At 35.5% G+C, this 24,563-nt stretch overlaps 3 protein-coding genes across 6 annotated transcripts; 1 reads left to right on the top strand and 2 right to left on the bottom strand.

Moving 5' to 3' along the window:
- Positions 1 to 498: 498 nt before the first annotated feature.
- Positions 499 to 2,725, bottom strand: LOC111493886 (trafficking protein particle complex subunit 4-like). Its single transcript, XM_023143790.1, has 3 exons — positions 2,513 to 2,725; positions 2,115 to 2,283; positions 499 to 924 (listed from the first exon to the last, which is right to left on the bottom strand). Exons 1-3 carry the CDS (start codon positions 2,570 to 2,572, stop codon positions 728 to 730), a joined length of 426 nt encoding a protein of 141 aa, XP_022999558.1. The 5' UTR covers positions 2,573 to 2,725; the 3' UTR covers positions 499 to 727.
- Positions 2,726 to 4,167: 1,442 nt separating this feature from the next.
- Positions 4,168 to 8,344, bottom strand: LOC111493775 (peptidyl-prolyl cis-trans isomerase NIMA-interacting 4). The gene is made up of 4 exons (XM_023143621.1): positions 8,032 to 8,344; positions 7,777 to 7,886; positions 4,771 to 4,913; positions 4,168 to 4,488 (listed from the first exon to the last, which is right to left on the bottom strand). The coding sequence occupies exons 1-4, from the start codon at positions 8,183 to 8,185 to the stop codon at positions 4,446 to 4,448; spliced, it is 450 nt and encodes a 149-aa protein (XP_022999389.1). The 5' UTR covers positions 8,186 to 8,344; the 3' UTR covers positions 4,168 to 4,445.
- Positions 8,345 to 12,086: 3,742 nt separating this feature from the next.
- LOC111493557 (zinc finger CCCH domain-containing protein 13-like) lies at positions 12,087 to 24,563 on the top strand. Of its 4 annotated transcripts, none has more exons than XM_023143284.1 (22): positions 12,088 to 12,225; positions 12,355 to 12,461; positions 13,137 to 13,334; positions 15,759 to 16,055; positions 16,162 to 16,265; positions 16,494 to 17,207; positions 17,303 to 17,348; positions 18,287 to 18,379; positions 18,467 to 18,522; positions 19,091 to 19,208; positions 19,976 to 20,187; positions 20,269 to 20,332; positions 20,451 to 20,624; positions 21,230 to 21,260; positions 21,347 to 22,398; positions 22,498 to 22,572; positions 22,713 to 22,787; positions 22,868 to 23,206; positions 23,514 to 23,804; positions 23,898 to 23,939; positions 24,061 to 24,123; positions 24,213 to 24,563. In XM_023143284.1, exons 2-22 carry the CDS (start codon positions 12,387 to 12,389, stop codon positions 24,300 to 24,302), a joined length of 4,209 nt encoding a protein of 1,402 aa, XP_022999052.1. In that variant the 5' UTR covers positions 12,088 to 12,225; positions 12,355 to 12,386; the 3' UTR covers positions 24,303 to 24,563. The 4 variants fall into 4 exon arrangements, with proteins under 4 accessions (XP_022999056.1, XP_022999052.1, XP_022999053.1 ...); XM_023143285.1 differs by having other exon boundaries at positions 12,089 to 12,225; positions 21,377 to 22,398; XM_023143286.1 differs by having other exon boundaries at positions 12,089 to 12,225; positions 22,868 to 23,173.

Here is a 24,563-nt window from a genome sequence, read left to right as displayed (position 1 = left end):
AACAGACACGTTCTAAAAACTTTGAGAGAAAGTCCAAAAGAGAAAGCTCAAAGAGAACAATACAGGACAACATCAGCTAGCAGTAGACTTGGGCAGTTACAAAATAACTTTGTTAGTCGAATCTTTGTTCTTCGACATATGTTATCTCTAGAGAAAGAAAAGAGATAACTTATAAAATTTAGCAGTTGATGTTGACCTGACCTTAATAGAAAGGCTTCCAATACCTATCAGTTCATAGTGCAACGATCCAGCAACAGAGCTGCTCTTGAGAATTGCAGAATTGGTTCATTGTCCTGACACACTCTTCATCTGTTGAGAAGGCTTGATCTACAGCTAACCCTTTATATACACATACAAGAACGAGCATCGAGTCAGTAATAATATCATAACAATGCAGCAAAATTTAAGATTTGGCTGACATGAAAACATGTAACGACTACAAACTGATCTAAGTAAAACGTTGATTATTTGGGTGCTTGTGTTCATTTGGTGGCGCATTGCTGCAACTCATGCCCCAAAAGCTCAAAAGCCTGGACTCAGTTCTGTATACCATTGACAAAAAATTGGCCATAAAATTAATCATGATTATCCGGTGAACACTGAAAAGGACCATGGAGTACATGGAGTACATTTAGCAGGCAAATTATCAAGTATTTGGACAACAATATCATGAGCCTTTCTTGAATTATGGATGGTTAATACTGGCAAAATGAAGGATATTCAAAGTTCATCGGCCAAGCAAAGCAACACGATCCTTTTGCACTGCCTGCACGAGGTTGATATCAAAGAGCTCACACCGAATAGGCATCTCCATCTCATAGAATGGATTCTTCAAGACATAATCTGTGTATAACTCATAAATGTACTTCAGAAGACCCTCCATGTGCAGTGTCCCGGGCTCACACACAACAAAAAACTTTGTTCCTAAAACACCCAATTTCATCCATGATTCAGCTTCTTAATTAAGAACTACAAAATGAATATAACATGAAAGTTGATGTCGAGAGACTTTGAAAATATCAGACAGCACAATCATATCTGTGATGAAGACATTGTAATATGATTATAAAGAAGCTACATTTTTCTAAAACAAGATCAACATCATTCATTTTTACCCAACCAAATGGAATATAACTCAACTAATTAAGGCATTATAATCTCAACAAAGGTTAAGTTTGATACCCCATATATTGTTGGTCTCAAGACAAGAAAGATGCAACAGCCCAAACTCACAGTAGCAGATATTGTCCTTTTTGGGTTTTCCCTTACGGGCTTTCTCTCAAGGTTTTAAAACGCGTCTGCTAGGGAGAGGTTTCCACACCCTTATAAAAAAAAATGTTTCGTTCTCCTCTCCAATCGAGGTAGGATCTCACAATCCACCCCCTTGGGGGCCCAGCATCTTTGTTAGCACATCGCCCGGTGTATGGCTCTAATACCATTTGTAACAGCCCAAGTCCATCGCTAGTAGATATTGTCCTCTTTGAACTTTCCCTTTCGGGCTTCCCCTCAAGGTTTTAAAATGTGCCTGCTAGGAAGAGGTTTCCACACCCTTATAAGAAATGTTTTGTTCCCCTCTCCAACCGATGTAGGATCTCACAATCCGCCCCCATTGGGGGCCAACGCTTGCTAACACATCGCTCAATGTATAGCTCTAATACCATGTGTAACAGCCCAAGTCCACCGCTAGTAGATATTGTCCTCTTTGAACTTTCTCTTTCAGGCTTCCATTCTCAAGGTTTTAAAACGTGTCTGCTAGGGAGAGCTTTTCATACCCTTATAAGAAATATTTTGCCCGGTGTATGGCTCTGATACCATTTGTAACAGCCTAAGTCCACCGCTAGCCGATATTGTCCTCTTTGGGCTTTTCCTTTCGGGTTTCCCCTCAAGGTTTTAAAAAGCGTCTGCTAGGGAGAGATTTTTACACCCTTATAAGAAATGTATTGTTCCTCTCTCCAACCGATATAAGATCTCACAAAAGATCAATCACACTTCTAGAACTTCAATTGTGCTTTCACATTAGGAATTTGATTGCATGTCTATGAAACAGAATTTGAGACAGAATCCATGCGTTTGAAGCACAAATTAAACAAAGTAGTGGAAGAAAAAAAATGTACCAGTAAGTGACTGGAAGCAATGGAGGTCGAATGTGTCGGCTTCAAGGAGTTCAGTACCCGAACAACCGGAAATAGGCGAAAGCTGCTGGGAAATGGCATGCATCGAATGCCATAAACTCGCCACTCTTAAGCTATCGTTTGTGTCCATTCGTCCAGCAGACCCATAATCCTAAATTTTCAAACAAACTCAATAACAGATTCAATCCACATAAAATACTCAATGAAGATTAAAATAATTCCACTGATAACCGGTCTATAATTCATAAGTAAAAGAAACTGGAAGCATGATTTGGGGTTCGTATTTGTTTTTCGTTTCAGATACCAAATTAAGCATCAAAACTCCAAATCCAGAGGGGAATTAGCAGAAAATTAGTTTATAATTGCATTATGTTGATTACCTTGTAGAAGATCAAGCCACCAGATTTGTTGATGATGTAGAGGCTGTAAATTGCTGCCATCCTCTTCAGATATTTCCGGGTTGAAGCTTCTGAAGTCTTAACGAAAGAAATGGAATGAATGTGATTGTGAGTGTGGGGAAGAACGTAGATTCAAAGGCTCAAAATCCAGACCCAGTTTCAATGACGCCGAACTTAAGCGAGTGGGTGAGTTTTGGGAGCTACCCAAAATTAATGATTAAACTAATTTTTGTTATAAATTTTACAAATCAAGCTTAAAAAAAAAATTAATACATAATTTCACATTCGTATAAGATGTTTTTAAAATTAAGTTTAGAGAGAATATGAATATCAATTTGATTGTTTTTTTTTTTTTTTGGGGTTAAATTTGAGTTCTTTTAAGTGATTAATTATTTAACTAATTTTGAGCTGATTTTAAAATAATATTTTTTTAGAGGATATGTTTGTGCTAGTTTGCAATTTGTCTCCAACAAATCAAGTCTAAAGTATTTTGCAATTTGTCTCCAACAAAATCAAGTCTAAAGTATTTTGCAATTTGTCTCCAACAAAATCAAGTCTAAAGTATCCGGTCTAAAGTGGGATAGTCTATAGTATGCCATGCTATTGTAGCCGGTCTATAATTGGAATCGTCATATGTCGAAATTTATTTATTTATGTTGCTTTTGTTAATATTCATTTTTTATTAAAAAAGTTATTTTTGTTCTCTTTTATGGATGTTCATATGATTTATCCGACAAACTTGACTAGTTGAACTGAGTCAGTCCAACTTCTCTTCTTTTTCCTCTTTTTTTTTTTATGGGTGTTCATATGAATTGAGATTTCAAACTAACTCAAACTATTGAATTCAAATCATGGGTTCAATTGAACTTTTAGAATATCAAAAATTTCTAGTGGATATGCGATATGACATATTTTTTGGGTCGGATTAACCCAATTAACTTGAAAATAGCATTACAATTTAACCCGACCATACTTCTAAAATTATTATAAAGATTAAGAATATTTAACATTTGAGACAAAGGTTAATAACCCATGTGAATACTTGAGTTTGATTTGATTTTAGTACACCCAACCAATCTAGAAAATTAATAATCCAACTGTTAAATGTACAAGCTCGACATCCAATTTATGCAGCTTGTTTGTGTGTGTACATGTAGCCACAGTGTAGAAAGTTCCTCCTCATATAGCTAGGAAAAACTACAGATACAGAGAAACAACCATATCAACGTGTTGATGGCCTAATACAACCATATCAATGTGCGGATGGCTTAATAATCAAATCAGCACAAGACCGTCTATAAGCACGTAATCTTACAGGTATTGTGTGCTGAAACAAGATAAATCATTAACCACATGAACAGTAACAACTACACAGCTACAAATGAAAGCTATTCTTAAAATGTCACAAAAAAAAAAAAAAAAGAATGTAACCGTCTAAACTCACCTCTATCGTTAGCATATATTATCCTCTTTTGATTTTCACTTTCAGACTTCCTCTCAAGGATTTAAAAATAAGAAGAGATTTCCACATCTTTATAAAATAAATGTTTTGTTCCCCTCTCCAACTGATCTGGAATCTCACAATCCACCTCAAACCACCCCTCTTTGAGGCTAGCGTGCATCCTTGCAGCTTGAACAACAAGGGATAGTTCCATTACTAAATATTATTAAAAACAGACCACCAAACTACAAATACACGGTATAGTTAAGGCAGGAACATGCATATGCATTGGTTTTGATCACTCCATGGCTCTAGAGAGAACAACGCAGTAAACGAAAATTTTTGTAGAGTTCTTTTTTTCTTTCTTTTTTTTTTATGTAGAGCTCTTAACGAAAAAAGTAGTACAAATCAACTGGGAATTATTATTATTGCTAATGGCCAAATGTAGGATTTTCCCGAATTGAGTCGGATTTCCTAATTCTTCCTCCCTTCACACAAGATGATATGGTACCCATGCCTGCATTACACCAAACCAAAGCACAAATGTGAGTTCTGCAGTGTATTCATAGCTCATCCACAGCACCAGGAGAATCTTGACTTTGCAAAAAGAATCCAAACACATCTTATTATATCAAGAGTCACTCTAATTAATCCAAACCTTAACCCAGACTAACATATAAAGGATGAATTTTCAGTATTAAGCAAAAATAGAAGTACATGGTCATAAAGGAAAAATTCAGAATAGAAAACCCAATGGAAACAATCAATTACAATAAAAGAAATTGGAGAAAGGACATACGTTGACTTGAATGGTGCACTGGTTGCTCCAATTAAAGTGCTGAATGCAACGTCTTGAAATGGGCCGGCCATTTTTCCACGAGGAAACCATCCCAGGTCCCCACCTTTTTTCCCTGATGGACACTCCGAGTATTCTGCTGCTAACTGAGACACCAACCAGATTGTTATAACGTGTTGTTATCAGTTGGAAATATACCTAAAGAAACCCCTAATTTCCATCAGAAAGAAAGGTACCTTTGTTCGGACAATGTGGAAATATTAATCTTTGCGATGAAATATAGATGAGTATGAAAACAACTAACTAATAGAACCCAACTTTATTGATATGAAAGATAAAAGAAATTACAATATCAGTCTCCAAGTATTCAAGGTACTTGGAACCGCCCGTCCCTCTTGAGAGATCCTTCAAGACCTAATCTAAGAGAATGGACGACTTCACAACCAAGCAGATGAGCCCAGCCCTCCACTTCCGAGCATTGAAATTATTCCTAAGACTCGACACTTTTCTTTGTAGATGATAAAACTGAGATCTCTTCAGACATAATGAACACTTTAACCATTGTCTGACATATCTTCTCTATAAGAAAACCTTGTATGACATTCTAATCTTGGAATAAGATATATAATGTAATCACAAACAAAGTTTGTATCAAAGTAGGAGGTCATACGTTCAAACTCTTCTAGTCTTAGTTCTCCAAATCATCTTGTTTCTCACAGAGTCAGTCAAGGAAGTAAGTTACAGGAAGGACGACTTCAGTCAAGTAAAATGAGACTCAAGTCCACACATGAGAGGGAGTGTTAACAAAGATTAAGTTTACTCAAATCTACCCATTCAAACCTTTGAGTTTACCAGTAATTAAAACCCACGAAAAAAGAAAGAAAAACAAACAAAACTCAATCATACCTCCAAATTCATCTCTATTAACACCCACTAGCAATGTAAACAACCAAAATAAAGGAAAACACATCACCTTGCCTCAAACTCTACCCTGTCATTTGTTTGGTGGGAAGCTAAAAATCTCTTAGTATAAGTATCTAGATTCTTGCATTTGTTTGACATGAATGTAGTGTACCTAAACAACTTAGGATGACCATTTGTTTGACTTTTGATGTCGTCTTGAATTCTATTTCTTTTTTTCTTTTTTCTTTTTTTCTTTTTTTCCTTTTTTCTTTCGATAGGCAACATAAAAGATGAGATAAAATTAAAAACGGGAGTTCCTATCAATGGATTACAAAAAAACTTCTCCAATTTGTCATAAGATTAGAAAGACCATAATACCAAAAAAGGGACTCGACTCACACCAAGTGAGAAATAAAAATGTAGTAGAAACGAGGACAACTAAAAATACGAGAGTTCCGCTTATGCGAAGTAGTCCAGTGTCATGGTCAATTCATGAATTTCAAAGATTCCAATGTCTAGGGAATCTTCTCATGACAATTTTGTTTTCACTCTTTTATATATATGTTCTTTCACCATTTTTCTTTATTTGTGCTTTTTTCTGGTATATTTAAAACAAATCAACACGTTTTTCAACAAAATCGAAAAAATAAATCAAAGTATTTATTCGCTTGCAAGGATTATTTGCAATTATCTCTATTCATTAACTATATTTATATATCTGTACATTTAAAATAGAAAACCATTACGAAAGACAATGGTTCGATCCTCCACCTCCACGAGTATTTAGCTTAAAAGAAAACTTTAAGAAAAAATAAACGGCAGTTGCCTTAAACAACGGAGATTGCTCTAGTAGTAGAAGTGGACTAATAATTGAAAAAAAGTATTTGGCTACAGGAGATTATGCTTGTTTGAACTTTAACCATATAAGCTAAGGACTTCGGTAAACCGATTGAATACTAAGTTAGTTCCTTGGTTTGTCCAACCATTTACACAGCTCAAATCAAATCAGGTAAATATAGGTTACTATGGAATAATAACAACACTTCTCAATGACAACAGCCCTATCCCTATATAATTTCTCATCCAAACCCATGAAAAGACTCTGCTTCAACACAAACTGACCTCAACCACCCATGACACCATTCATACACCTAAACACAAGAAAATAAAAGGGATATACATATTCTCGGTCTCTCTATCAAAGTGTTTGAATGTATCCCATAAATGTCTTGATAATCTTATGTGTACAAGTGATACACCATCTGAGCATTAAATTATAAGAAACAAGACCTATCTTGGAAAGCCAATTTACTAGAGAGGGATAAAACATTCAGCCCTTGGAATAAAATTCAGTTGCCTAGCACATAGAATTCAATAAAAAGGATTGCTTCAATTGCTACTTTGTCCCTCCTCACGAGCATCTTAACCAGCTTACAAAGTACAAAATCTTAATTAATTACATAGTACTGTAGGCTAAATCAAAAACCTTTGAAGTTTAAAAGGCAATCTTAAGATATTAATATTCCAAGTAACCCCATCAGTGACTTTGAGACCTAATATGCAATAAGGTAACAAAATATCGTTTAGACCATTAGTAAATTCATAGTGGTTATCTCCTGCATTTACCATTTCACCACATTTAAAAAAAGAAGACGAATGTAATAATCTTTCCTCTTTGAAACTGTTAGGAATCACGGATCTCCACAATTGTACAATATTGTCCACTTTGAGCATAAGCTCTCATGGACTTGCTTTGGGCTTCCCCAAAAACCTCATCCCAATGGAGATGTATTCCTTACTTATAAATCTATGATCATTCCTAAATTAGCGAATGTGGGACTCCCTCCCAACAATCCTCAACAGAAACTACGGAAGGGTTGAGGAAAACAAATTTAATTGACCTAGAGTACCAATTCACCCCTTTTAACATTAGAATATCCAGACACAAAAAGGCACAAGCTGAGTGACATGTGTATTGAGTTAAGCGAAAGGATATAATATCAAGCATCTGTAACTAAATACTCAATTCCGTTTTTCTTTAACAGAACTGCAAATGATCGACAAATCGACGAGGCCAAAAATAAGAAGAAGAAAAAGACATCCAACCTTAGCAAACTCAGCAGGAGGAACCTTGTCCCCATTGCTAAGCCAACCGTCCTGCAACTTCTTGTACGCTTCATTGATTTTACCCTGCTTCTCGCACAGTATATGCCTTGCTAAACAACAAATTGAAGGAAAACAAAATAAGAATCGTCGACCGAAATCCTTAAACCTCCAGAGATTGAGCGTAAACGCAATTTCTACCCCTGCAAATAGGATTGAAGAAAGGGAAATAGAAAAGAGAGAGAGAAAGAGAGAAACCTTTGACATAAGTGCAAGTTCCAAGGCCATCGGAAGCAGCTTTTCCGGATTTTCCCTTCCCTTTGGAAGCACTTTCATCGGCTCCGGAAGCTGCTTGCTTCGCCTTCCCCTTCCCTTTACCACCCGCGTCCTTTGCCTTCGAATCTTTCCCCATGACCTACACAGTGGATTCAATTGCAGAGAAATTCCAAGTGATATCGATTATCACGCAACTCATAAATCTAGTATATATCCAAGAAAGAATCTTCGACGGAATAGAATAAGATTAATCGACCTACACTTCGGGGTTTGCACCTGGGAGGTTTTTAGGGTTTAAAACAAGATTAATCGAGAGTCTAAATGGATTTAGTTTACTATTTTAATTGATTTAATTATTAATTTACAGTTGTAATTTATTTATCTTCTATTCCAAAGTTTTAACGGTGTCATCAAAATAAACCATTGAATTGAAAAAACTGAGTAATTCAACTAAATGTCCTTCATTTAAGAATATGTCGGAAAAAAAAATTAAACTAATAAAAATATGTAATATTGAGTAGATTTTTAAAACTGCCCTAAAACATGAACGAACAACGTTGATGAGACTCGATGAAGAACGATTCGAAAATTGGACGAGAGCGAAAAAAAAAGTTTGGGCATTAGGTTAATAATCTTACGTGTTCAAATCATCAAATTTGAACATTCCTGTTGAAAAATATTAACAGTGTTTCAGATTTTTTTTTTTTAATTACATAAAAATTGAACATTCCATCCTTGGAAAACTATTGTCAGTGATCTAGGTTTTCACAGAGTGCTCTAAATGGCCATATTTAGGCTTTCAAATTAGGGTTTCAATTTTAAGTTCGTGTACTCGTAACTATAGCTTTTTTTTTCCTTTGATATCAAAGTCCTAGAATTGTTTTGTATGTAAATATTAAGATATTAGAAAATGAAAGTAACTTTTCATAACTTCCTTACTGTAGATGGAAAACTCGAAGATGGTACTCTAACGGAAAGCAAACCAACAATACCATTTTTCGGAGTTGTTTATTAATAATATGTGTCAAAACCATCAAATTTGAACATTACTCACAATAATGTAGAAAAAAATTAATAGTAACTTACTTTTTTTTCTCTCCATGCTCTCCGTGACTCAACTAGGGTTTCTAAATTTGGCTTTATGTTTTAAGCTCATATATAGGACCTTTAGGCTTTTTTGCTTCAAATCTAATGCTATTTCTTACTTCCTATGAAAATTTTAAGATAATACAAAAAGAGAGTAGCTTTTCAGAGCTACTGTAAAACACGAATAAAAAATCGTCGATGGTATCCGACAGAAAATGAACTGAAAATTTGTTAAGTGCGAAACAATTTTTTAGTGTTGGCTACTAATCATACGGGTCAAAGCAATCAAATTTAAACATTCCTCACAATAAAGTTTTGACCATAACTTTTTTTTAGTGAGGGCTCAAGTTAGCCTAATTAGGACTTAATTTTAAGCTCATGCATGCAGGGATAGGCTATTTTTCTTCAAAATTCAAGACCGTGTGTTGCTTCCTATGAAAATTTTAAGATATTAAAAAGAGAGTAGTTTTTCGAAAATGTCCGAAAACACGAACAAAAAGTCACGGATGGTACACCGACAAAAAAGCAAACAAAAAATTGGTCGAGAGTGAAACAACTTTTTGTTGTAGGCTACTGATCATACGTGTCAAAACCATCAAAATTGAACATTCCTCGCAATAATGTTAAAACCATTATTTGTTTTTTTAGTATTCTAAATAACCCAATCAGGGTTTTAGTTTAAATCTCATATTATAGGTTTTTTTTTTCTTTCGTTCTTAGAAATCTAAGTCTTACTGATGTTTCTGAGGAAATATTAAGATATTTTAAGGAGAGAGCAGTCTTTCAAAACTACCTTAAAAGTACGAACAAAAAGTTAGCAAAAGTACCCAATAGAAAATCATCGGAAAATTGGCAAAGAGCAAAACTTATTTTATGTTTTGGCTAATCATCATACATGTCAAAACCACCAAAATTGAACATTCCTCGCAACAATGTTAAAAAATATTGAACATAACTATGTTTTTTCACCGAATGCTCTAAATTGCCCAAGTTGGGTTCCCGACTTCGGGGTTTGATTTTAAGCTCATAAACGCCGTTATAGGCTCTTTTTCTTAAAAAATATAAGTCCTAGTACTTTTTCATATGAAAATATTAAGATATTAGAAAAAAAGTAGTCGGTACCTTGAAAGAAACAAAAACTAGTCGGTACCTTGAAAGACAATGAACCTAAAATATGTCAACAATGAAACCATTTTTGGTGTTGACCAGTGATCATACGTGTCAAGACCATCAAATTTGATCATTCCTCACAATAATGTGAAAAAATATTTGATCATACGTGTCAAAACTCTAAATTGCACAATTTAGGTTTCCAAATTCGGAATTTGGCTTTATGCTCATATATTGTCACAACCCAATTTTTACGAGTTGTGACTAGTTAAAAACTTGAAAAATAGATGGTATAATTTTTTACCGTTTAAAATAACATATAAATATATTTTATTTACAAATTCAAAATAAAGTTATAATATAATGGGCATAAACAACTTAAAACAAAAAAAAAAAACAAAAGAAGAAGAAGAAGAAGAAGAAGAAAACGGTGTGGATCGGTAATGCACTTGATCCAGATCTGCTTCCATCCTCGACCAGCTTCTTCTTGTCAAGTGAAAAACATGGGAGAATGAGCATGAGTACAAAAACTAAGTAGTCTACTTGTAGGCTTTTAATCGTGTCCTTAAGGTATGCTAGGGTACCACACTCTTTCTTGTCATGTTTTTGTTTTTGTCCTAAGAACTTAGATCTCTAAGTTTTATACTTTGAGTTCTGAGTTCTTGTTATAATCTTGCCCAATGACCTTGGACCTTAGTGATGAGGTTCTAGATTTTTAGTTCCGAGAACTTGATCTTGATCCATATTCTAGTCCTTGACATTGATTTTGTGTCTTGGTTCTTGTTCTTGTTTCTCTTTTAGTTCCCTATGACACTCCCCTAGGATTTACGGTACAAGACATGAACTTGACGACCTATTTCCAAGACTTGATGTGTTTTAAGTCACACAATTTTAACCTACGTCCAAGACTTCATGTGTTTCAAACAACGTAGTTTAATCCTACATCTAAGGCTTCCTGTGTTCCTTACGATTCAGTTTGAAATCTACACTCAAAGCTTCTTACTTTCTAAGCGATGTAGTCTAAGACCTATGTCCAGATTTCATAAGTTCCAAGCGACATAGTCTGAAAATTTTTGTCCAATACTTCATATGTCCCAAACGACATAGTCTAAATACCTATGCTAAGGCTTCATACATTTCAAGTTATGTAGTCTGAAACTTGCATCCAAGGCTTCTGATAAGGAATCACTACTAAGGAAGTAAGATTCAGATTACCTTGTTGATCGAATATCATAAAATAAGCAAACTTGTTTGAGATTCAAATCACTCCACAAGCAAGATCGATCATGTCAAACTTGAATGATTCTGAACATGCAATCTAAATTACACAAAATTGCAAAGAAACTTAGCCATTGGCTAAAGGAAAGGTAAGAATACTTAACCCTAATGATAACTCAGAGGGAAAGTAAAATTTGAATTACCTTGTTAATTAAATATCTCAAGGCAAGAACACTAAAAGATTTTATCGTACGTGGGCTGTGTGTGGGGAAGTATCGCACATCCAACCCTGCCCGGAACTTGAAAGAACTTAAGGTCATGTTACAATTTTAAAGGATAAGTCTCAATCATGTCATGTGTGTAATTGCATTACTAACCCCAACAATGGGTGACTTGCCAAGTATTTCTTAAAATACTCAAATCATGTAATACTCTAAAGCCGTAATATGCATGTTTTCATTGAGTAGTTAATAGAAAAAAATAAAAAATCTTTTCAAAATTAACAATAAATTAATAAATAGAAGATACTAAAATTAGGATTTAACGGACATTAAAAAATTAAATGTTCAAAATAAGACCAAAATAATATTTGAAGTGGAGATAATATAAATCAAATCTGTAAGCTTCCCAGTCCATCTTCTTGGTGTTAGGGTTTCTTATATAACTCGCCAATCCTTATTGACGAGCTCCAGTTCGTTGGGTTCGAGTATCGTATCTCTCGACCCAGAATCAATTAATCTTCGATCATTATTCCTTCGTTTGGTAATCTTGATGCCACTTTTCAATTTTCGATCTCTTATAATGTCATGGTGCTGTCAATTTCGGTGTGACGATGGCTTAATCCTTCAAACGAGAATTTCTAATTTATAGCTTCTTGGATTTTCACCTTAGGGTTCCTCCGTTGTTGCTGAACGTGATAGAATATGTACTCGTCTAAAGGCAGTGGTAAATACGGACAGCAGTCATCATATGCTGCGCAGACTGGATATGGCCAAAATGTACGCTCTCCGCTTTCTTTTCCACTTCTGCATGTCTTTCAAACCTTAATCATGGATTTGATCGTCGATTTTTGATCGATTGATCGTTTTCCTTTTTATATTCAAATTCTGCATGTCTTGGCATTTTATTTTGACACCCCAATCGTCAACTTTTGATGTTGTGATACGCTCTACGAGTTACCATGTCGTGGTTACAATTTTATACAGGACGTGTGTTATGTGATATTTCTAGTTCTCTCATGCGCTGAAAACCTGTTTTGGTTTGTGTTTAGCAAACGCCGTTGACTCGATAACGTTTCTCCATATTCTATTTTCAGTAGCGGATAGCTTTACCCATTATTTTGACAGTCTATTTTCTTTGTATAAATCTAGCATTGATGAATACCATGTTATGGGGTTTTCCATTCCTTTTATTTCAACATTCAATAGTTTATGTCTGTTTTCAGGGATATTTAAGTATAATAAGTATTAAAATAGGAAATGATTTTTGTCAACATGATCAGAGTATACTCCTCCCCTTGAGTTTAGAGATTCAAGTCTCCACACTCTACATTTGTTGACCGAAAAAATAGGAAATGATTATTCCTCCTTTTTCTTTTTTTGTGGATTTGTAAACTTTTATTTCTACTTCCGTCCTTGTTCTCATATTATGACAATTTTCTGGTGCTTTTGTAGTTGGGTACTGTCTACCCTGGGAATTCTGTTGGGGGACCTGACTCGCAACAGCACTCCATGGCCTCTAGGCACTCCTCAATGTTGGGAGCTTCACAGGAAGCTGATACTGCATATAGGTCACATCCATCAAGCACCACTCATTATGGAGGGCAGTATAGTTCTGTGTACAGCTCAGTTGCATTGAGTAGCAAACCACAGGTTGGGTTCTCGCTCATTTGATTGTATTTTCCCTTGGACTATTATATTATTTTTGTATACATCTTTTAAGCCAGTGAGTTTCTTAGCCTAAATTTACTAGGATATGGGGAAGTGGATTTCTTAGTATGAAAGAATTGACAATCATCATGGTTTTGTTCAAACGTTCTGTTCATGTTATGGTGAAGATTTATTGCCCTTTTCCTTGACCTTGCACTCTTTCCAATGTCGTGTTCTTGTGAAATTTATAAAGTACTTTATTAAGATTCAGTCCATTAGATTGCAAATATCCCTACCTTCTTATAAGGGGGGAAGCTGGTTACAAATTGGTGTCTGATAAATAAATAGAATACCTCTTAGTTACCTTTGGTTAAAGATAGTTCTTGACTAACATAGCAAGCAACCTTCCCAATAAGGAAGGAACGTTCCAATCATATCATAGGGTAAAGATGGGTGCTTGCGAAGAATCTGATTACAGCGTATAAGAATCTGAAAAACATACATTTTGAATGTGTGTTTTTTTAAATGAGAAATAATACTTTTTATTGATGATTGAAAAGATAAAAAGGAGTACAAAGGCTTCAAAGTCTACAAAGTGTAGACTGAGAAACAATAAGAAAAAAAGAAAAGGGAAAACTAAAGATTGCCCCTAGAAAAGAAGCCTCCCAATTGTTGGAAATATCATTAAGAAATTAGACAACAAAAATATTATACAAGTAATTCCAAGGAGAACCTTTGACCTTAATAAATTCAAAATGATCTACACCATTAAGGAATTAATCTAAATTTATTTGATTTCTTTCCCACCAAATCTCCTATAGGTTTGCTTTGGTAGCATCAATTCAAAGAATCTTAGCTTTTGTGAAAGAGATGGACTGCAAAGGAGTGCTAAATTGAGCAGGAATCCTCTCCGAAATCTCACTCATATTATATTGATGGGAAAAAAGCATTCCACCAATATATGAATATGGAAAGTGAAACAAAATATGGACAGTGAAACAAAATATGGTTATGATCTTCTGGATTTAAGATCCTTACTGAAAGTCCATTCATTTTCTCTTTTCAGAAACAATTTTGTCCTCAATTTAAGTACTGTGAGTATTCCTTGCCTAATCTCAATCACAGCTACTGACCTTACAAAATTTGATTGTCTAGGAAACTCATAGGATTACATTGGGCACAATTGTTTCAACAACAACTTCCTTGTGTATATGAACGATCTGCAGCAAGGTTCTTAGCTTCCAAATTTAGACCAAATTACTTTCCCTTTCTTTGAAACATGAAATTCACTTTTAATATATCAGTGGAAAGTAGCAATTTATACCCTAAAGGAAAGTTCATAACCGGGAGAGAAACCAAAAGATACATACAAATAGGCCTCATTTGTTTTTTGAATCTCCTGTATTCTTTCTTTTTTTTTTCCGTCAATGAAGTGTGGTGGTTCATATAAAAAAAGGCCTCAAGTGTATCTTTTTAGTTACAAGAGCAAATAATTTTTTAGCCTAAAAACTATATATATGTATAAAGAAATAAAGAAATCAACCTTGTGGGTCAGGGTAGAAGAAATTCCCTCCTAAGAAAACTTTTGCACGGGAGCTCCATATAGGTTGATGAAAGAAGGGATGTTATTCGTAAAAAAAAGACACTTCAACATGTTATCAATAATGGAGGACACTGCTCAAACTATTTATGGGCTTCAATCTGCACTAAGAGAGCACCATCTTGAGTTTCTTTCTAACAAAAAATGCCATATAAAATCTCTAATTGCACATTCAAAGACGGTGAAGGTGGCTTCAAGGCCTTTCTAATAGAAAGGTGTGGTGTAAGCCTTGAGAGCCTCATTTTAAATGAAATGAAATCATAAATTGAATAATATTGTATTCCTAGCTCTGTATTCTTATTGTAAAACCACAACTTTTAAAATTATAATTGGAAACAATATCTAAAAGATTAGGGAAATAGACAAAGAATACAAAAAATTATTGAGTAATAGCGAAGGAAAATTATGGGAAAAAGAAACTTGAAGACATGTTTCTACCATCTTTCACTTGTTTCTTTATCGTATTCTTGTTTTTGTGTTACTTCATGGGCTTGACTTGATTAGCGTGTTACCGAAGGCCTGGCGAGCTAGCCTATTTGGGTTGAGAATTTCTTACTAGAAGCATGAATACCTTTTTTTGGATGGTTTGGCTGTAACATAATCAATAGCCATCTGAATATGAGTTTTGAGGACAGTAACTTTCTTTTGCAGATAGTTAATTTGTTGCGTCTATGAGTTATCAATTAGTGGTTTCTGTAGATTTATAATAATGTTCAAAAATTGGAATTGCATATTACGTTTTGCATTAGAGGTTTCTTTGTCTTAGTATCGCCAGTTTCTAATTATCCAGAATCAACTAAATTATTGAGCTATTTTTCTGAATACAGGGTCCTCCACTGAGTGCCAAAGGGAGTAGTGTTGCATCAGCTTTGGACGGTCGAGGAGGCTATGCCCCAGCCATTCCTGATTCCCCCAAGTATCTGTCAAGTGACTATATATCATCTTCAAACCATGGCTATGGTCATAGAACTGATCAGTTGTTCACTGAAAAGGTCACTGAATATCCTACTCTTGATAGGCGGCAATATAGTGAGCATCAGAGTGCTTATTTAGGGAGGGATTTGAAAACTGATGCAGCTGGTAGATTTTCTGAATCTTCTGTTGGCTTTGGGCATCAACGTCATGTATGGTTTCTATAGGAATTTTTTTTTCTTTCAGAAAACTATGAGCTTTGGTTGTTCAGTTTCTGCATGTTTTCTTGATGGTATTCTCTCTATTGTATTCCAACAGGCTGACTCGTATGACCGTGTTGACCAGATGTCCTTGCTTCGTCAAGAGCAGTTACTAAAAGCTCAATCTCTGCAATCAGCAGATGCCCTTGATGGGAGCTCAAGGTACAGTACTTTTGTCAGCACATTTTTTTGTTGCATTTAGTCAAGGTTGGTTTGCTTTTCCTATGGAAATTTGGACGTCTGTGGTTGTATGACTCATCCAATAGTCAAAACGATATAACAGCTAAATTCTTCAGGTTTTTCATTCTGCTTTTATTTGTGTTAATCTATACAATGAATGAGATGATTGTCTGTTTCTTATGACGCTAAGTAGCCGGACATTTCTGGCAGACAAAATGATTATCTTGCAGCAAAGGCTGCTGTTAGTCGTCATTCCACCCAAGAACTTCTCTCTTATGGAGTAAGAGTAGATGCCGATCCTCGCAACGTGTCAGTGCTTAATGCTTCTTATGGTGGACAACACTCGGCATCAATTTTAGGGGCTGCTCCGCGTAGAAATGTGGATGAACTTATCTACACCCAGAGTTCATCAAATCCAGGTTATGGAGTGAGCTTGCCACCAGGTAGAGACTATGCTGCAGGGAAGGGCCTTCATGGAACTTCTCTTGAGTCAGATTATTCAGGTAGTATGTTGACACGTAAAAGCCATCCAAGGATGGATGAGCACAAAAATAATAGAGCTGGTTATCTTCGGGAATTCGAGCTTAGGGGGGAGGATCACCAAAGGGAGCGTTTTCGCATGAGAGAGAAAGAAAGAGACAGGGAGAAGGCACGCGAACGTGAACGAGAACGGGAACGGGAACGTGAACGTGAACGTGAACGGCGAGAACGTGAACGTGAACGGGATAGAGAACGAGAAAGAGAACGGGAAAGAGAGCGCATCTTGGAAAGGCAGAAAGAAAGAGACAGAGATCTCAAATGTGGGCCTGAAATTAGGCGTGAACGCACTCCACCAAGAGTTTCTAAGGACAGATGTGGTTCCTCTTTGTCAAAGGAGAGGAGACCATTACGACGTGATTCTCCGCATTTTGAAGCTTTGCATAGGTGGATCTTGATGTTTATTTGATCCTCCTATAGTTCCCCATGCAGAATCTTTTATTGGTCCGTTTTAACTAACTCGGTGTTCTTTAATGCTGAAGGCATCACTCACCTGTTAAAGAAAAAAGGAGAGAATATGTCTGCAAGGTAAAAAGATCTGGAGCTCAGTCATTCAATGATTTTGACAAGATATATCCCATTAAATATCTGGTTCCTTCCTGTTCGAGTACTTTAGGGACTGGGCTTTATAGGATTTAATTCGCTTGCTCCAGATTTTCTCCTCATTCTCTCCATTGCTTCTTGGCTCTGGAATTAGTGTTGAAGCCTCAAATTATCTAAACCTTGGTTCTTCTCCCCCTTTTGTATATTGCTGCATCTGATTCAGAGTTCCCTCACTTGCCAGAATTTGTTTTTCCCTACTGGTTTTCTTGTTTTGTTTTTCATTGGTTGCTTAGATTCCGTTTGTTCATTACCTTCCTTGGCAAAAACAAGGGTTTCCGAGATTCTTCATGTTTCAAAAGTTTCTCTTGCAATTTTCTTGTTCAGTCCTCTATTTGCTCCACCAAGATTCCATTTGTTCATTGCCTACCTCCACTTTCCCACTTTTGTGGAACAAATTACTCTACATTTCTTTTTTCCCCCCTTTTTGATTGCAATATTCCATTTGCTCATTTCCCCTTGAGTCCCCATTCTTCTTTAACCATTTGCTTTTAAAGCATATAGTTCGTTTTGCAATCGTGATAAAATCATGCCTTGTTTCTGGGAGCAGCGTGGCCAATCTTCTAAGCTCCTGGAATACATTTGGAGTTGATCTTTATCTTGTACATCCGTTGTCTATCTAAAAATGCTGGAATTATTTGTTTTTCGTTTTAATTTGACTTGAATGATCTTTAATTTTTCCCGTATGTATAATGATTGGTAAGAACATGTTAGGATTGTGATAATCTCATGAAATAAAATTGTTTTTACTTCCCTAAGGGAATGCTTGTTAATCTGTTCTTTGAGCTTTCTTCTTACTTTTGCATGATTGTGTTTTTCTTTCTGTTGCAACCAAAGATTCGATTCTTTCCTTCCATCACTTGCAGGTGTACGCGCACAGTTTAATAGATGTACAGCGGGATTATTTGTCATTAGAAAAGCGATATCCCCGACTCTTTGTATCCCCAGAGTTTTTGAAGGTGCATACATCACGTTTTACGTGTTTTAGGAGATTTCATAATTGATTGATGGTGGATCTTTGGACCTGATGTTTTCAGTTAATCTAGGTTATTGTGAATTGGCCAAAGGAGAAACTCAACCTTTCCCTTCATACTCCTGTCAGGTATTTATCTTTTCCTCATGTAGTTTGAAACTTTTCTTGTAGCTTCTTCGAGAGAGTTCATGCACAAATTTATTTCCCCCACTCTTTCTTCTGTCAAAGCTGACGGTTGAAAATTGTATTATATAGTTTATTTGGGTTGAGCATTTTATTTCTGTCTACTTTGTGCATGTCTTTGTCCACGCTTATTCTGCATCAAGTACAAGCTGCTTTTTTATTTTTTTTATTTTTTATATTTTTTATATTCCTCTCAATGTGGGTTCTGCCACTTTGATGGAGCTTCTGGGTTTTATGAGAAACTAAAATCATCAGCAAAGGTTTTATTTATTTCATCAAGGACGAGGTGACATGATAAAAACAGAAATTTAACCTATCTCCTAATTTTCCAACGCTATATAATTACCTGATTTTTTTAATTTTTTAATTTTTTTATTTATAAGACAGTTTCTCGAGCATTTGTCTCCTCTTTGCATACTTGTGGATTTTATGATTGTGAGTTTTGAATAATTGATTGTTGAAGAAAGAGTGTATTAGGAAAGAAAAATGGCAATCTAACTCCTTGTTGCTACAGTTTCGAACATGATTTTATTGAAGAAGGGACTGTATCTGGCTCAAAAGTGCTTTCCGATGAGCTTAAGGCTAGAGAACCTGAGAAATCAGATCATGTGAATATAGTATGGAATGTGAAGGTAGGTTGCTTGGAACATCTCTCTAATGTTTTCTTCAATCACTCTGTTTCTCATGAAATATCCCTTTATGTTCTTGTCCCTTCTGCAAACTTTTTTGTTCTGTGATTTTCAGTGTGTTATTCAAAGAAGTATAATCTGCTGGCCAATTTATGCCTTCACCATCTTTAATGGTCCTTTTCTTATTGCATTGTCCCCTCAAAAATTTTGGTTTTTTTTTTTTTTTTTTTTTTTTTTTTTTTGTCATTACAAATGTTAGAACACAAATTTATTTCCCTGAAAGATGTATATTGAAGATTTCCCAAGGACAAGGAAATGTTTTCTTTGGAGATATGCTTGCTGCTGCTGTTCTCTGTTATATTTGAATGGAGGAAAATGATGTTTTATTGTCCAATTTTTTTCCGATAAGAACAGACACTTCACTTGTTCTTAGCTAGAAGGCCAATAAAGGTTTAACTATGGACCAAGTTTTGGAAACCCTGCTTGAGCATTGAAGATTTAACCACTTTGTTTTTAGCCACCTAAATTATGTATGCAGAATGAGTAAGATGAAGTGGATGCTAATGAATCATAGTAGATACAATCATTAATTCACAAAAAAAACTGGTCAAGTTGTACATGAACAACTTTATCTGAACATATTTTTCTCATTGCGATGGATCATTTTAGTTTTTATTCTCCTCTTCACATTCATTTTGAATTTAAACCAGGTGAAGAAAAAATAGTTTAGTATCCTGGTGCTTATGTATTTATATTATCTCCTGGATCAGATTATTTTGATGAGTGGTATCAGCAAAAATGCTCTTGAGGAGTTATCATCTGAGAGAAGTTCGGAAGACCGCATTCCCCACTTTTGCAATATCCTTAGGTTTGCCATTCTTAAGAAAGACCGCAGTTTCATGGCAATTGGTGGTCCATGGCAATCGTCTGATGGTGGTGATCCTTCAGTTGATGCTGACGCTTTAGTTCAAACGGCCCTTAGGTTTGTGCTATGTCCTACTTGTGTTTGTATGTGAGAGAGAGAATTGCTGTTTTGTCTTACTTGTGCCTTCTTTATATCCAGATATGCAAAGGATGTTACACAACTAGACTTGCAAAACTGCCACCATTGGAATCGTTTCCTAGAGGTTCGTATGTACAATACTGTTAATCCCTGATTGTGTTTTGTGCTCGTATATTGAGTATCTAATTTTGTTTATTTTTCAAAATTAAAGTGCTGACACTAGAGGGTATTTGTCTCATCAGATACATTATGATAGATATGGCAAGGATGGGGTTTTCAGCCATAAAGAAGTCTCTGTACTACTTGTTCCAGAATTATCTGATTGTCTCCCTTCATTAAATGTATGGAAGGAACAATGGCTTGCACATAAAAAGACTGTTGCTGAGAGAGAGCGCCACATTGCACTGAAAAAGGAGGTTTGTGTTTATATTGCTTTAAGTAGAAGCTTTCATGAATATTGGGGCATTATTTTTCTGAAGAACTCGTGGCTGTTAGCAAGGTATTAATGAAAACAACTTTTTAAATGCTTCCATGTTTAATGGCAACTTGGACTGGATCATTCCAAAAGACAAGGATGATATTCCAGCTGCTGTGTCATTATTGGGATAAACTTTTGATAGGACAGATTGCCAAACATGCAATAATATTATGAATTTCTTATTTATATAATTTACTGGAATTTGTATATATAATTTACCATCCCTGTCGTTGAAGATTCCTTGATTCCTTTCAAGCCTATATGTATATATATATATATTGGTATTGTGTGCTTTTCCAAATAGAAGTTATCTATTTTAAGTTTATTCTGCATTGCCCTTAAGAAAACATCGGTCATGGGGATGGCTAGTTTTTAACTTCCTATGTAAGTGTGGGGCCGCATTTTTGTTTAGTCCTTTACTAATTCATTATCCTTGTATTTCCAAGCCTTGGCTAACATGGCAGCCTTTTGTCTCATACTAAATTTATGACTCAGGATTTCTTTTTATATTTCTGCACTAATATAACAATGTTGAATTCTCAGATATCCAAGGAGGCAAAGGAAGGGATGGAAGGTACATTTCCGTTGAAGATACTATTGATTTTATTTTTTACTACCAAAATGCTAACATCCCCTTGTTATTTGTTTTCTCAATCAAAGAAATGGATAAAAAGGAAAAGAGGGAAAAAGATGATAAGGTGTCAACCAATCAAGCAGACATAGATGAAAAGGAAAAGAGTGACAACGGTGACAAAAGGAATACATCCGAGGGAAGGGGTAATGAAAGCAAGGATGCTGAGAATGTTGAGAAACCAGATCAAGTAGAAGTTGCTGGTGATACACAGAAAGTTGGCACTGTGAAATCTGGAAAAAAGAAGATTGTGAAGAAGATTGTCAAAAAGGCCAAAACGGTTGGTGATGTAGCCAGCAAGAATAATGTCAAGCTGGATGAAAAGGCTAGTGGAGAGAACTCTGACATTCCTTCGGATCAACCTTCCAGTGATTCTCCTGCTGTGAAGACATTTGGAAGGAAAAAAGTAACTAAACGGGTGGGCAAAAGTCCTTCTCAAAATGAAAAAAATAAAGATATACTTCCAAAAGTAGAAAATGAAATGGACTGCTCTGAGGATAAGTCTAAGGATAATTCAGATCTCAATGCAACAGTGGGTCAAGATACTACTGTTGTGAAAACAACTGTGAAAAAGAAAGTTATTAAGAGGGTTCCTAAAAAAAAAGTTACTGCAGTGGTATCTAGCGAGGAAGTTTCTAAAAAAGATGAAGATGGTGATGGGAACGAGAAGAAGGTTACAACAGATGAAATACATGATGTGGAGAAGTCCACTATAGATGATAAACAAGAAACGATGATTCCTCAATCAAAGTCGATATCACCTACTTCATTGAAACCCCGTGATTCTGTAAGTTTGAAGAAGGCTGAGAAAGAGAATGTGAAGAATGACAATGAAACTGGCAAGGAAATCAGTCCTGTGACCAATTCGATTGACAAACAAAAAGTTGGTGAGAAGGATAGCAGTAACGGAAAGAGAGAAAAATCTAAAGATAGCGAACAATCAAAAGATGAGAAAGAGAAAATGGGTAAAGATGAGTCTAGAAGCAAACCAAACAAAGAATTAAAAGAAAAGAGAAAGCCTGAAGAACCTCATCGACATCCGGGGTTGATACTACAGACAAAATGCAGCAAGGATTCCAAAGTAGGTTGATTTTAGCCAGATCCATTTACATTAACAGTTTGACAGTGATCCTATAACAACATATCTTAATTATATCACTTGTTTCAATATGCAATACAGTTTCGGTCATTGTCGCTTTCCCTTGACTCACTCTTGGAGTATACAGACAAAGACATTGAAGAATCAACTTTTGAGGTACCCGTCCTGCAGATAGGAAGATTTTCACTGTCTTCTCTTGCTAAAAATTTTCTGTTAAAATCTTTTCTTTACTGATTGAAGGCAATATTTACTGGTTTATTGCTATACTTACATTGCGTTTTCTTTTCCCTTCACAGCTTTCACTCTTTGCTGAATCACTCTATGAAATGCTTCAGTATCAGATGGGATCCCGTATTTTAACTTTCCTCCAGGTTTGCCTTTGAGTCAGTTAAATTATTGTTCTGATGATTAAAGCTTTACATATTTATTCTATCTTTTATGTTGGCAATAGAAATTGCGTGCCAAATTTGTGGCAAAGAGAAATCAGCGAAAGCGGCAACGTGAAGAAATCCAAACGGAAGACGATAAAAAATCATCACCGAAACGGCCAAAGACTACTGACATTCCTATTGAAAATCAATCTATCGAACCAGAAACATTACATCTATCTCAAGCAGGTGCTGAAACACCTGCAGTGGAGGGAAATGACTCTGCTGGTCATGTTGATGAGATAAAGATGGAAACTGAAACAGATAACGGTGAAGACCCAGAAGAAGACCCTGAAGAAGATCCTGAAGAAGATGAGGAACTGGGCGATGTAAGTTCTCAACACAATTCAACTAATAATGAGGCATCTCTCTTCTCTCTTTCCACTCCCATCACAGAATCATTTGGAAAGAAATATGTGCTGCTTACTTTGAATTTAATGTTAAAGGTCAAAAGTTGAGTTTATTATTTGAGGCGGGACTATCTCAGAAAGTTGCATGTCTAGGCTCTGAAATGTGCGGTGTGCTTGTGCTCTTCTACTTTATTTCTATGTCTAATGTATTGTATTATATATTTTAGATCTCTAATGTATTGAGTCTAATTATTCTATAAAATTCTTTTTCATGAGATAATATTTTGAGATCATGTTTATGTTTTCCTTGTGATAATAGAATGAAACGGATGCTACAGTTGAAACTCATGATGAAAAGGATGCTACAATGCAAACCAATGAAGAGGATGCCAAGACTGAATTGAACGAGGAGGCAAAGGCAACAGCAAATGTTGAGCCTGAAAAAGTTGCAGCAAATCAACCTGACGAAGCCAAGGTGTCAAACCAGGAGACTCTTAGCAAGAAAACGACAGAGTCTGATAAAAGAGGGGCAGATGAAGAGTTGAAGAAGAAAGAAGTTTTGCTTTCGCCTCCTAAAGAGGCAGCAGTGGTAGACAAGGAGCTACTGCAGGTGCTTTATGAACCTTTCCAACTTCTTCAAAATTAAAATTAGTTTGCGGAAACTTATTTTTACATTCTTTCTAATTATGGTTCTCTGAAACAGGCTTTCAGGTTCTTTGATCGAAACTTGGTTGGTTATATTCGGGTAAATCTAATTGTTCTTTAGAACTTCTCTGATGGTTATATTTGGGACACGAACTACAGATTTTCTCTAGTAAAGGAATTGAAAATTCACATTAAACAGTCAACCTTGTGTGGTATATCAGGTTGAAGATATGAGAATGATGATCCACAATTTGGGGAAGTTCCTTTCGCACAGGGATGTAAAGGTGGGTAGGAAATAACATCATTCTAACATCGTACTTGTGAATACAAATCTTGATAATAAGGTCTTTTCCTTCCCCTACAAATGTATCAGGAACTTGTGCACAGTGCATTGTTGGAGAGCAATACTGGAAGAGACGATCGGATCCTCTATGGGAAACTTGTACGAATGTCTGACATTTGAAATTATAGTTTAGTATAGTATTGTTAGCTTTTTTGCCTGAAACTTAGAAGATTTGGGCGCTTTTGAATTTTTCCATATTCATATTACATTCACACTTTCATCCGTTGAAGATAAATTTGATTTCTGTTTTCTTGGAACCTATTAGATTCAAACTTGGATTATTCTTTTTAATTGCCTCTCATTTAAACAATCACGAGGCATAATTTGTCAAAGCCTTTGTAACCTTTTTTTTCATGTAATACTAAACAGATTGGTTAAAAT

Source organism: Cucurbita maxima, unplaced genomic scaffold (assembly GCF_002738345.1).
Source record: "Cucurbita maxima cultivar Rimu unplaced genomic scaffold, Cmax_1.0 Cma_Scf00019, whole genome shotgun sequence".
NCBI lineage: Eukaryota > Viridiplantae > Streptophyta > Magnoliopsida > Cucurbitales > Cucurbitaceae > Cucurbita > Cucurbita maxima.
Note: the sequence above shows the minus strand (reverse complement) of the source record. Positions and strands in the feature narration are given on the sequence as shown.